At 41.8% G+C, this 13,922-nt stretch overlaps 1 protein-coding gene across 5 annotated transcripts in view; it reads right to left on the bottom strand.

Annotated features, from left to right (window-relative positions):
- Positions 1 to 13,922, bottom strand: part of pom121 (POM121 transmembrane nucleoporin) — a 57,207-nt gene that overhangs the window by 29,771 nt on the left and 13,514 nt on the right. For 4 of the 5 annotated variants that reach the window (XM_078225081.1, XM_078225082.1, XM_078225084.1 and 1 more), the window contains exons 3-7: positions 13,002 to 13,151; positions 11,464 to 11,544; positions 9,063 to 9,234; positions 3,274 to 3,371; positions 1,062 to 1,141 (exon numbers count right to left, since the gene is read on the bottom strand). In XM_078225081.1, coding sequence (XP_078081207.1) covers positions 1,062 to 1,141; positions 3,274 to 3,371; positions 9,063 to 9,234; positions 11,464 to 11,544; positions 13,002 to 13,151 — 581 coding nt within the window. Of the gene's footprint in view, positions 1 to 1,061; positions 1,142 to 3,273; positions 3,372 to 9,062; positions 9,235 to 11,463; positions 11,545 to 13,001; positions 13,152 to 13,229; positions 13,281 to 13,922 lie in introns of those variants that run through there. The other variant, XM_078225085.1, reaches the window with a different exon arrangement.

Below are 13,922 nucleotides of genomic sequence, written 5' to 3'. Positions count from 1 at the left end.
TCAGAGGCAATCTCCACTACTCAGTCTCAGTTAGCTTCTCATATTACCATTAATAGAGCAAACTTCACCTAGAACTCAACAGCTGGAAATGAACAAAGAACAAAGAACAGTACAGCACAGGAAACAGGCCCTTCGGCCCTCCAAGCCTGTGCCGCTCCTTGGTCCAACTAGATCAATCGTTTGTATCCCTCCATTCCCAGGCTGCTCATGTGACTATCCAGGTAAGTCTTAAACGATGTCAGCGTGCCTGCCTCCACCACCCTACTTGGCAGCGCATTCCAGGCCCCCACCACCCTCTGTGTAAAAAACGTCCCTCTGATGTCTGAGTTATACTTCGCCCCTCTCAGCTTGAGCCCGTGACCCCTCGTGATCGTCACCTCCGACCTGGGAAAAAGCTTCCCACTGTTCACCCTATCTATACCCTTCATAATCTTGTATACCTCTATTAGATCTCCCCTCATTCTCCGTCTTTCCAAGGAGAACAATCCCAGTCTACCCAATCTCTCCTCATAGCTAAGACCCTCCATACCAGGCAACATCCTGGTAAACCTTCTCTGCACTCTCTCCAATGCCTCCATGTCCTTCTGGTAGTGCGGCGACCAGAACTGGACGCAGTACTCCAAATGTGGCCTAACCAGCGTTCTATACAGCTGCATCATCAGACTCCAGCTTTTATACTCTATACCCCGTCCTATAAAGGCAAGCATACCATATGCCTTCTTCACCACGGAGTGCTCGGAGTGCAGCCAAAATACGGAACAAAATATGCAAATGAACACTAACTTGTGGTGGATAGAGAAGAAATATTCCACACACATCACTCAAAGCTAGTAACACTGTGATGGTGTGCGAGTTTGTCATGCAACCTGTACATAAAAAGGCAAAGACAGTGCAACAGACAGTGCTAGTTGGGTTATGGAGATGATACAAAATACGTGCTTGCTTCAAAATTTACCAAATTATGTCAAGTACCCAAAATTGCAAGAGAAGCAATGGGTCCCACAAGCTTGTAGTACACACGTGACTATTCCTGATTCAACTACAATGTTTTTGCTTCTTACCTTCCTCCACAGGCTGTTCTTTGTCTGCACTGTCCACCTTAACTGGAGTAGAAGCATCGGATATTTGTACTTCTTCCTCCCTGTGGATAAATATCAAAATTAAAAATATCTGCAAAATTCAACAAACCCAATATTTTGCTTTGTTAACATCATAACTTCCCTTCCTGCAACGTACAGTTCAAAAGGTGCCAGTTGCCCTCTGACATTGCACCAAAATAATCACGTTTTTTGATGAAGGCTACATGAGCAAATTCTGACCTCTCAAGATCACATGGATGTTTTCCGCCTGGGGTCCTGAACTAGCCGTGGTTGAATTTCTTTCTTAGGACAGATTATTTGCAACACCTGTTCACATTAGTTCAAGAACAATTATCTTGGCACAGGATTGATCCTACGAACTCCTAGGAAATATGGATGAATTAGAATCGTAGAATCCCTACAGTGCAGAAGGTAGCCATTTGGCCCATCAAGCCTGCACCGACAACAGTCCCACCCAGGCCCTATTCCCATAACCCCACATATTTACCTTGCTTGTCCCCTGACACTAAGGGACAATTTACCAAGGCCAATCAACCTCACCCGCACATCTTTGGACTGTGGGGGGAAACCCGAGCACCCAGACAAAACCCACGCAGACATAGGGAGAACGTGCAAACTTCACGTTTGCACGGTAGAACAGTGGCTAGCACTGCTGCTTCACAGCTCCAGGGACCTGGGTTCAATTCCCGGCTTGGGTCACTGTCTGTGTGGAGTTTGCACATTCTCCGTGTCTGCGTGGGTTTCCTCTGGGTGCTCCAGTTTCCTCCCACAGTCCAAAGATGCGCAGGTTAGGTTGATTGGTCATGCTAAAATTGCCCCTTAGTGTCCTAAGATGCGTAGGTTAGAGGGATTAGCGGGTAAATGTGTAGGGATATGGGGGTAGGGCCTGGGTGGGATTGTGGTCGGTGCAGACTCGATGGGCCAAATGGCCTCTTTCTGCACTGTAGGGTTTCTATGATTCACAAAGTCAATGACCCGAGGCTGGAATTGAATCCGGATCCCTGGTGCTGAGAATCTTTATTGACTGAACAGTAAGCGGAACAGCAACAGTAGAATTTTGCCAGTCTAATTCAACAGTTAAATGCTAGAAATGTAAAAAATCAGCATCTGGCAGGTACAGCGAGCTGAACTGGGCTCAAAAGGTTTATGATACTGTAGTGATTATAATGCTTGACTGGCAATCAAGGTGCCATGTTCAAATTCCACTCTGGCACAATGTGAAACTAAATTCATTCAACAAATTTGGTCATGTGGATTAGTGTGCGGCAGACCACAAAATCTGTAAAAATAAACCAACTAGTTCATGAACAATGCTCCCTCTAAGTTGCAATCAGGCAGCACCCCAAAAGTACCCTGTAAGCCATACACAAGTTGGCCCTTTTAAGTCACTGCATGTACACAGCTGTGCAAAAACATTTTTTAAGGATCCAAAGTAAAGTTTATTTATTAGTCACAAGTAGGCTTACATTAACACTGCAATTAAGTTACTGTGAAAATCCCCTAGTCGCCACACTCCGGCACCTGTTCGGGTACACTGATGGAGAATTTAACATGGCCAATGCACCTAACCAGCACATCCTTCGGACTGTGGGAGGAAACCGGAGCACCCGGAGAAAACCCATCCAGACAAGGGGAGAACGTGCAGACTCCACACAGACAGTGACCCAAGCTGGAAATCAAACCCAAGTCCCTGGCGGTGAGGCAGCGGTGCTAACCACTGTGCCACCGTGCCACTTAAAAAACATCGGCTGTGTAGTGCAACTGAAAAAAAGAGGGCATACAGTTCATGATTAACTTTCAGGAAAGTGAAATTGTGATCCTTTATCTTATCCGGCCTACATGCAAATCAAGTACAACACTGCTTAATTAACACCGAAATAGCCTAACATCCTGTGTTGTAAAGAATGATGACTTAAGACCCACTATTACATTTTCAAGGCAATATATGCAGCCTTGGAGTTAGCCAAAATACAACAGCAGAGCACTTTTGAATTTACATCAGTTACACATCTTAACAGAGTAGAACACAATACGCATTGTGAAATTCTTTGGAACCATATCACTGGTTAGCAACAATGACATCACCAGGCTGGGGGGGGTTCAACAGGTACACGTGAATATTTCAATGATCTTTAATGCAGTAAGGCATATTTTCAGAAATGCAATTAGTTACCTCATTTTCTTGCCTGGTCTCTCAGGAGTTTGAGAACGTGAAGATGCAGGGCTAGAGAGCGGGGAAGTACTCCGTACGGAGAGATAATTCTTAAAACCCTGCAGGTTAACAGAGAAATTCAGTCATTTCTTGATTTAAAGCAAGGTACATAGTAATAAGTTGCTGCACTGAAGAAAACATGGCCAATTCCAGCATCGAACAAGATAAAGATCAACATCGGCACCAGAATTTAAAAAAAATCTGCAATTGGTTCACACTCCTGGAAACATTTCTCATACATTCCTATGACAGAATTATAATAGATACGCCTTGTGTAATTTTAGAACTGTCATTGTACCATCCTGTCAATGACAATGCTGCAAGAGGGGATATAATGAACACTTAACATAATGCATTTTCATTAAAAAGGTGCATATTATGCTCCAATTTCTCATTACTGTATTTTGATTTTTTAAAGACTTAATCATCCAATATAAAGTCAGACTTTTGCGAGGTTAAACTAGGATGGTTTACCAAAGGTTTACCAGGCTGATTCCAGGGATGGCAGGACTGATGTATGAGGAGATATTGACTCGGTTAGGATTGTTTTTGCTGGAGTTCAGACGAATGAGGGGGATCTCATAGAGACTTATAAAATTCTAACAGGACTAGACAGGATAGATGGAGGGAGGATATTCCCAATGGTGGGGGAGTCCAGAACCAGGGGTCACAGTCTGAGGATTCAGGGTAGACCATTTAGGACAGAGATGAGATGACATTTCTCCACCCAAACAGTGATCAGCCTGTGGAATTCATTACCACAGGAAGTAATTGATGCCAAAACATTGAACGTATTCAAGAGGCAGCTGGATATTGCACTTGGGGCAAATGGGATCAAAGGTTATGCGGAGAAAGCAAGATTAGGCTATTGAGTTGGATGATCAGCCATGGACATGATGAATGGAGGAGCAGGCTTGAAGGGCCAAATGGCCTCCTCCTATCTTCTATGTTTCTATGATCTAATCCTGTGTACACAAATTATAAAATTGTTGCATTCATCACAACTATATTTGTTTATAGTGAATCATTAAATCCAAATATCAGCAAAGCAAAACAGAAGGAAGGAAGAATCATAGGACATTGGTGCAAAGGTTCAGAGAATAGTTATATCATTCGGCCCTTCATGTCTATTTCACCTAGTGTCATTCTCCTGCCCTTTTACCCGTAATTTTGCATTATTTCAATTCAATAATAATGATTTCCTATTGAATGCCTTGACTAAACCTGCCTCCACCACACATCCAGGTAGTGCATTCCAGCCCCTAACCACTCACTGTGCAAAATAGTATTTTTGCATTTACAAAGATAATACCACAAATGCATGGGTGTATATAATGTATATGCACACACGCACACATCAGGAAAGGATCAACAGACAGGCTCTGTTCTCTCTTGGGAAAAATAAAGAGTTGACCTCACTGTAGTCTTTAAAATTACCAAGCGTTTCGATAATGTTTTCTCTCACAGTAAAGAGCAAAACTAAAGACCATCAAGACAGTCACCAAGAAATCCAATAGGGAATTCAGAAGAAACTTGTTAACCCAAAGACTGGTGAGAATGTGGAACTCAGTACCACAGGGAGTGGTTGAAGTAAATAATTTAGGTGCATTTAAGGGAAGGCTATGAGGAAGACAAGCACACGATGGAGTAGTGAATAGATGGTTACAATGAAATATTTCAATAAAGAAAGAGGAGGAAGCGCAAGTGGCGTGTAAACACCAACATGGATTGGCTGGGCCAAGTAGCCTGTTTCCGTGTCTTTGAAATCCAATGTGGGAAAAAAAGTCAAGTATTTTCAGTAGTTTGAGAGCATTTGGTGCATAATCAGTCTCTGGCCTACCTGGAAGAGTTCCTACAGATTGAAGGGTAGCTAATGTCAGCCCATTATTCAAAATGGGAGGTTGAGAGAAAACAGGGAACTGTAGACCAGTGAGCCTAACGTCAGTACTGGGGAAGTTGCTAGAGTTTATCATCAAGGATTTCATAACTCAGCATTTGGAAGGCAATGGCATCATCAGACAAAGTTCGCATGGATTTACAAAAGGGAGAGGAATATACTTGACGAATATACTGGAATTTTTTGAGGATGTAACTAGTAGAGTTGGCCAAGGAGAAGCAATGGATGTGCTTTATTTAGACAGTCAGAAGGTGTTCGATAAGGTCTCACATAACAGACTACTATGTAAAGTTAAAGCACATGGGATTACAGGTAAGGTCTTCAGATGGACAGAAAGCTGGTTAGCAAATAGGACGCAAAGAGTTGGCATAAATGGGTCTTTTTCTGACTGGCAGTGACTAGTGGGATTCCACAGAATGATTTGGAAGAGGGAACTGAATGGATTATCTCCACATTTGCAGATGATACAAAGCTGGGTGGGAGGGAGCTGTGAGGAGGATACAGAGATGCTTCAACGTGAGTTGGAGAGCTGAGTGTGTGGGCATCTGCATGGCAAATGCAGTATAATGTGGGTAAATGTGAGATTATCCATTTTGGTAGCAATAATAGGAAGACAGATTATTACTTGAATGGGTAAATTAAGAGCGGTGGACACTCAATGAGACCTAGGAGACCTCGTGCATCAGTCGTTGAAAGCGCAAAGGTGCAGCAGGCAGTAAAGAAGGCAAAAGGTATGTTGGCCTTCATAGCGAGAGGATTTGAGTATAGGGATAGGGATGTTTTGCTGCAATTGTATAGGGTGTTGATGAAGCCACATCTGGAGTATTGTGTGCAGTTTTGGTGTCCTTATCTGAGGAAAGATATCCTTGCTATACAGGGAGTACAGCGTAGGTTTACCACGCTGATTCCTGGGACAGCAGGTCTGTCATATGAGGGGAGACTAAGTCGGTCAAGGTTATATTCACTGGAGTTTAGAAGTGTGAGAGGATTTCATAGAAACTTATAAAATTCTAACAGGGTTAGACAGGGGAGATTCAGAAAGAATGTTCCCAATGGTGGGGGGGTCCAGAACGAGGGGTCACAGTTTGAGGATAAGGTATGAACCTTTGACAACTGAGGTGAAGAGAAATTTCTTCACCCAGAGGGTGGTGAATGTGTGGAATTCACTACCACAGGATGTAGTTGAGCCCAATAAGCTGTCTGATTTCAAGAACAAATTAGATATAGCTCTTGGGACTGAAGGGATCAAGAGATTTTGGGGGGGGGGAGAAATCAGGATATTTAATTCGATTATCAGCCATGATCAAAATGAATGGTGGAGCAAGCTCGAAGAGTCGAATGGCCTACACCTGCTTCTAGTTTCTATGTATCAAATCCATTACAATATTGTAGCTCATGACTGAAGGGTCAGATTTAACATAATTGGCAGAAGAACCAAAGACAGCATGAAGAAAAACTTTTATACACAATGAGTGGTTAGGATTTACAATGCACTGCCTGATAAGGGGATTAAAGCAGATTCAAAAAGGGAATTGGATGAATACTTGAAGGCCAAAAATTTGCAAGGATAGAGGAGTGAGACTGACCACATAGCTTTTCAAAAGAGCCAGTCGACTTGATGGGCTGTATGGTCTCTTTCTGTGCTGCATTATTCTATGATTCTAAACATGGAAGAAAATAGACTTTGGGAAGTGGGTAAAGAGGTGAACGCCAGTCCATCTGGGACAGAAAGAGCATTAGAGTCAATGGACTACTTTCAAGTGTTTGCTTGAAAGGCCAATGATAACTAATTTTGACACATCCACAACAGCAAATGGCCACTCAGTTAATCCGCTTTTGGCACTGATGGTTGAAAATAAATGTTGGCTAATACACGGAGAACTCTATTCTCCAAATGAAGCGGTGGAATTTTATGTACCCAGAGAGCATTCAGTTTAGTTTCTAATCCAAAAGACAACTTCCAACCACAACCAGATCACCCGCAATCTTATTGAATGGCAGAGCAGGTTTGAAGGGTCAAATAACTACACCTGCTCCTCAGTCCTATGTTTCTAGCCTACTGAGTATCGCAGCGATTTTTCAAATAGAATATGTACCGATACAGAAAATTCCCAACATCCCATCATATCTTGAACAGGAAAGTGGGTTTGAATGTTCAGTTTCACTTAATTTTCCAAAATTTGCGAGATTTAGGAAAGGTTCCATCAGACTGGAAGGCAGCAAATGTGACCCCTTTATTCAAGAAGGGAGGGAGGCAGAAAACAGGGAACCACAGGCCAGTTAGTGTGACGTTTATCGTGGGGAGCGTGGTAGATCCGATCATTGAGGTCACATCTGGACACTGAAAAAACACAAGGTAATCGGGAGAGTTGGCATGTTTTGGTAAAGGAAAATCATATTTAACCAGTTTATTAGAACTCTTTAATGGAGTAACACGGGGAGAAAGGGGAGCCTGTAAACTTACTGTTCTTGGATTTCTAGAAGATATTTGATAAGGTGCCGCATCGAAGATTATTGCGGAAAACATAAGCTCATGGTGCAGTGGCTAACATATTTACATGGATAGAGATTGTCTGGCAGAAAACAGAGCATATATAAATTTTCTGATTAGCAGGGTGTGACAAGTAGAATACTGCAAGGGTTTGTGCTGGGGCCTCAACATTTTACAATTTATATCAATGAGTTAGATGAGGGGAGTAAAGGCATGGTAGCTAAATTTGCAGACAATAAGTAAGATAGGTAGGAAAGTATGTTGCGAAGTGGACATAAGGAGATTGCAAATGGATATAGGTAGGTTGAGTGAGTAGACAAAAATCCAGCAGATTTGGGAGTATAATGTTGGAAAATGTTTCGTTGTTCGCTTTGGCAGGAAGAATAAAAAAAGCAGAACATTACCTAAGCCGAAAACGGCTTTTTAAAAGATATTCGTTCATGGGACATGGATGGCACTGGTGGGGCCAGCATTTATTGCCCATCCCTAATTGCCCTTGAGGGGGCAGTTACGAGTCAACCACATACTGTGGCTCTGGAGTCACATGTAGGCCAGACCAGGTAAAGGTGGTTGATACCCTTCCCTAAAGGACATTAGAGAATTCAAATTTCACTATCTGCAGTCGTGGGGTTTGAACCTGGGTCCCCAGTGACAATACCACAGTGCTACCGCCACCCCTGCAGAATTCTGAACTGCAGAGGGATCTAAACGTTTTTGTGCATGAGTCACAAAAAATTAGTTGTGCAGGTAGAGTGAGTAATTAAGATGACTAATAGAATGCCTTTATCGTGAAAGGAACCTAACATAAAAGGATGCTATGATTCCTATACAGGGCATTGGTGAGACCGCATCTTGAACGCTGCAGTTTGATCTCCTTATTTAAGGAACGATGCAAAGGAATTGGAGGCAATTGAGAGGAGGTTAAAGGAGGTTCTCTTATGAGGCAAGGCTGGAATGATTGGGCTTGTTTTGGCTGGTGCGAGGAGTGACTTTAAATATATAAGATCTTGACAATGTGAATGTGGAAAGGATGGTTCCTCTTGTTGGTGAATCCAGAACTAGGGGGCACTGTTTTAAAATTAGGTATCGCCCTTTCAGGACAGAGATGAGGTAATTTATTTTCTCGCAGAGTTGTGCAACTTTGGAACATTATCTCAAGGCAGTGAGGGTGGGATCAGTGAACATTTTTAAGTAGATAGATTTCTGTTTGGCAAAGGAATCAAAGGCTATTGGGGGCTGATAAAGTGGAATTTGAAACACACAGATCAGCCATGATTTTATTGAAACAAACTCGAGGGCTGAATGGGCCTACATCTGCTCCTATTTTGTATGTTTGTACTACATTCTTCACGATGCACTAACCTGAACATGACCTCGGGTGGAACTATAAGAACTGAAAATGGGATTACGAGAGGAACTGTGCTTCCCACCCACGCATGTGCTGTTCAGTGAACTGATGGAGGATGTTCTCGACCTTTTGGAGATGGGGTCATCCGAACACTGGGAATTGGTGCTCCTCTTTAGGGTTCCAGGTCTAGAAAACAGGAAAAAAGTGAAATCAAAACAGGGAGAATGTTCTGTTAGAGTTGCCTTTTTATAAATAATCCACTGAGTTTATATTAAGTATCCTACATGGCAAGTTCTAAAGTACACCTTCTCTGTTTTTCGCAAATCTTTTGTTCTTGTTCCAATATTCTGCCTAGCCTCTCATGAATGCAATATCTCTTGTGGTAGTATTCCTCAATGTAACCTGTATAAACTATAAGATTACACCAATCGGACTTGATCCTGATCTCAATTATAACTTATTTCTCCACTATATAGTGACCACTAATCACAGAATTGACAGCATTGCCTTCATCCATCTTCACTATTACTTGCTGGAGTTTTTTGAAGAGGGTAAGTTAAAAATGATTTTTCCTTTACAAAATCCATGCTGGCTTCCCTTCATTAACCCGCATTTGTCCATATTCATTTTGTCTGAAATTACTGTTTCTAATGGAGAGGATAAGCCATCAGTGTTACTGAATAACTGAGGGGGCACAGAGCAAATTACAATGCCACAAGCTGCTGCCACACTGATACTGAATTACTCACAATCAAGGTTTTGAACCTGGAAATCTCTGGCACCGCACAGTAATGGACCATTCACATATCGTACAAGAGACAACTCTCTAACATGCAACATCTGCAGGGTATTCCATACAAAGGCAAAAATCTATAACCTTTCAGTCGTACACAGTACTTTGTCGAGTCATATTTGAAATAAAATTACCAATAAGCATACTTGAGAGTCAGATTTGTTTAGACCGAAAATGAAACATGTCTGAGAAGCAGCCAGTAAAAACTTGCCCAGAGAAATTACCACTGTACAATTTTAACCGAATAATGAAATGATTTTCCAAAGTAGCCAAGCCATTTTCTTATTGGCGCGAGAAGTTGAGGGAGAAGAGAGATTCAGCAGGCTGAGGGAAGAGTGGAGAGTGAGCACGGCCTGGAGCGTACAAATGTCAATAAAGTCAACTCCAGCCATAGTTATAGATTTTTATTTATTCTTTCGTAGAATGCGGGCAAGGGCAGCATTTGTTTCCCACCAAAAATTGCCCTTGAACTGAGTGGCTTGCAAGACCATTTCAGAGGGCATTTAAGAGTCAACCACATTGCTGTTGATCTGGTAGCCACATGTAGGCCAGACAGGGGAGGGATGACAGATTTCCTTCCCTAAAGGACAAGTGGTCCTTTATGACAATCAACCATGCTTTCATGGTTACCATTGCTGAGACTAGCTTTTAATTCCAGATTTACTAACTGAATTTAAATTCCACTAACTGCCACAGTGGGATTTGAACTCCATGCCCTAAGCATTACAGGGGCTCTGGTTTACTAGCACAGTGACATTACCACTACACCACCATCTTCCCCACATATATCAAGATGAAAGAAGCTACAATTGTACAAGATTGCTCAGTAATCATGCGAAACAAAGACCAAGCTAGCTGTTAAAGCAGTTCAACTATATTACCTGAAAAAGCAGGTTTTTTCCCATGGCACCGGCAGTTTATATGTTTACGAGAACAGTTGCAGGTAACTGTTCCTCAATTTTCTAATCTTCCCAAAACAAAATCCCAGATGATGTTCCAACAGTCCAGCAAGGTCAACACCAAATGGGAATGGGAAGCCAGATGTGCAAACCCATGCCCCAGTATTTGGTGCCATAGTACTCTAGGAATTCAAGAACAGCAAGGCTGAGCTGCCTGAGTGCGCAGAAAACTACTTTGTAAAGAAACTTCACACACAGCCATGAAAACCTGCTTAAATTTAAGGAGCACAAGGAAAACTTAAAAACATGAAGATCAGCAGGAAACACAGGTGTGTAGCACCCATTTCAAAGATTTACTCAGATAAGTTGCACACTCCTGGTCTGTACACTGAAATCAGGCTGCAAGGCATTCACGTGACGATATCAGATGGAACAACCATTTCATGACAGCATATACCACCCCATCCCTGACCGCCACAGAAATCATAAAAAACACTGATAAAATTTTACAGAATGGCATAAACGTAATCATTCCAGATATTAAGCAGATGGAAATGATTGAATTTTAAAAGACCACAGTATAGTTTGATTACTTATGAAACTATCTGGAACAACATTTTGAAACTGAAAGACAGCAATGCGTGTAAGTTCAGTTACCAGCACCAGTTTATTATGCACCGATTCATGGCATCATTCCAGTCTTTCCTCCCCTACTCAACTTACTTTGGAATCAAAGAAGCAGGAGCTCCATTGGCCAACAGGGGTTCAAATGCAGAGTGACCACTTCCACTGCTGTCATGGCGCCTGGAAACAAACAGCAACAAGTTAGGATAACACTACAAGGCTTGACTGGAACTTGACATCTGCCGGTGATTATTTTTCAAAGACATGGAGATCATTTTCTCCCCATTCTTCAGAACTGCATGTGACTTCACAGGAGGATGACTGACATCAAGTTTGTAAATTTATTTATTTAACAAAATTAGTTTCTCTCGAGGATTCGGATTTACAAACTTAAATCTTAGCTTTGTTCAACCACATGGTTATCCAATGAGTGAACTGGCAAACTGTATGAAAAACATTGAGGCAGCTCATGGGTTTTCACTAGTTTTTTGTTCAAAATAAAATTGTACAAAGAAAATGGTTCTTACTGGATGCTGCATTCGTAGCACTTCTGGGAAGTGTTATTTTAAATTGAGGGGAATGTGGTCACTTGAAAACAGAGATGCCTCATGCTCAGGAGTATGAAGGAAAAAGAATTCCCCCAGACTAGAAAGATATGACGCGCTATGTTCTAGAGTTGCAGATGCTCCAATTTAAAATAGGAACAATTTAAACTTAGGACTAGCTGATCCTTTTCTGCCCATCAATTCTACCACTTCCCCAATGCTCACCAAATAAGCCATTCAATTTCTGTGCATTCTAGTTTAGACTACGCAGAATTAAATCGACTTTTATAGAACTTCTAATATCACAATTTGCCAATTCCAACACTCCCCCAGCCCCTGCTTCTCTCACCCATCCCCAAAGTCGAAACTGAACTGTTACAGGAGTACTATTCCATGTGTGTCGACTGCTTTTGAAATGATCCAAGTGGCCAGCTATCTTTCATCAGTTCTTGGGGGAAAGGAAATTGTCCTTGGATAACATCCATGTCCAGCAAGGATTTTGGGGGTGGGACATTACCTCAATATCAAGAGGAGTAATTGTGGCCTTTACTCTCATCCAGAGCAAGTGCAACCTCCATAATTGCTGCCCTTGCTGAGACAAGTTAACTCAGTAGATTATACCCGATGCTCATTTTTAAACCTATCCACAACAGTCAATTCATGAAATTATTTCATTTTATCACCTGTGCAATGCAATTGAGGCAATATTGATCTTGAACCACAAATGGTCACTTATCCACTTTGCAGCGTGGGGGGACACCAGAGCTGGAAAGAAAAAACTTCACAATGCTGCATGCTTTCCCGAATACATCAAACAAACCTACTTTACAAATTCTTGGAATTGGAACGTCACTGAGCTCCATTTATAAAAATTAATTCAAAAAGAAAAACTGAGCAATAAACATGCCTTTAAGTAAAGTAAATCTTAACTGGACCTTTCCAGTCTTGTCCATTATCACTGCAGATTTTTTAAAATGCACAATACAGTTTCTTCCCAACTCATAACTCAAGCATTCCCTCCACCACCCTAATTCCCCTTATCACAAATCACTGCAATGACCCATTAGAAACTCAATTGACCAACACACATACCTACGCTTATTCTCTCGCTCAGAAACCAAATTTCTTTCAGTTTCATCTTCAACCGTTCTCTTCCGACTTTCCTTGAGTGCACTGAGCACAGTTGCTTTTGAGCAGGGGTCAATCAGAGGAGATACAGCAGAAGACATCATGTAGTCAAACCTGGGAAGTGAACAGAATTTAAATACATGTCCACAGATGGCACGGAAATCTGTGCTGAATTACTTAATTATTTCATACTTCTCATGTCAAATGCTGAATTAAATCAGAAGGTATGTAAATGGATAAACTGTCAGAAATCTGAAATAAAAATAGAAAACATAGGCCAATTAGCACCGAGGGGAAAGGAGAGATTATGCCATTGCAGGTATGTGCCCTTTATCTTAGTCTTAAGTTCTGATGAAGAGACACAATAGCGAAGGTGGAAAAAGGAGGAAGAAATAGCCTAATTAGTTCTTTAACTACCTACTTGGCCAGGATTCTCATCTTGAGCATCATCTCTACTGCCAAAATTACCTCCAAGCATTCTATCTCCTCTATGTTCCAAACTGCACCTTTTTAATTTCTATTATTCTTCACCTTCCGCTCCTGAACTCCACAGATGGCAGAAAAAATGTTTGACCCCTTATTTGAGCCTCCGACATCTTTCACTCTATGCCTAACCGCTTCACCCCATCACAACTCATCTTACCTTCATTCACATACAAATCTATCTGGGGCAACTTGATCAAAGCTTTCAAGACATTAAGGGGAAGAGTTGGTGTAGTTGGAAACTATTTCTTCTGTTTGGGAGTCCACGACGCAGGGAATAGTCAAAGAATTAGGGACAGACCTTTCAGGAGTGAAATTAGGATACACTGCTGCACACAAAGGGTGGTGAAGATTTAGAACTTGTTTCCACAAATGACAACTGATGCTAAGTCTTCTAATTTT

The sequence above is a fragment of the Mustelus asterias genome, chromosome 12 (assembly GCF_964213995.1).
Source record: "Mustelus asterias chromosome 12, sMusAst1.hap1.1, whole genome shotgun sequence".
In the NCBI taxonomy this organism is placed as follows: Eukaryota; Metazoa; Chordata; class Chondrichthyes; order Carcharhiniformes; family Triakidae; genus Mustelus; species Mustelus asterias.
Note: the sequence above shows the minus strand (reverse complement) of the source record. Positions and strands in the feature narration are given on the sequence as shown.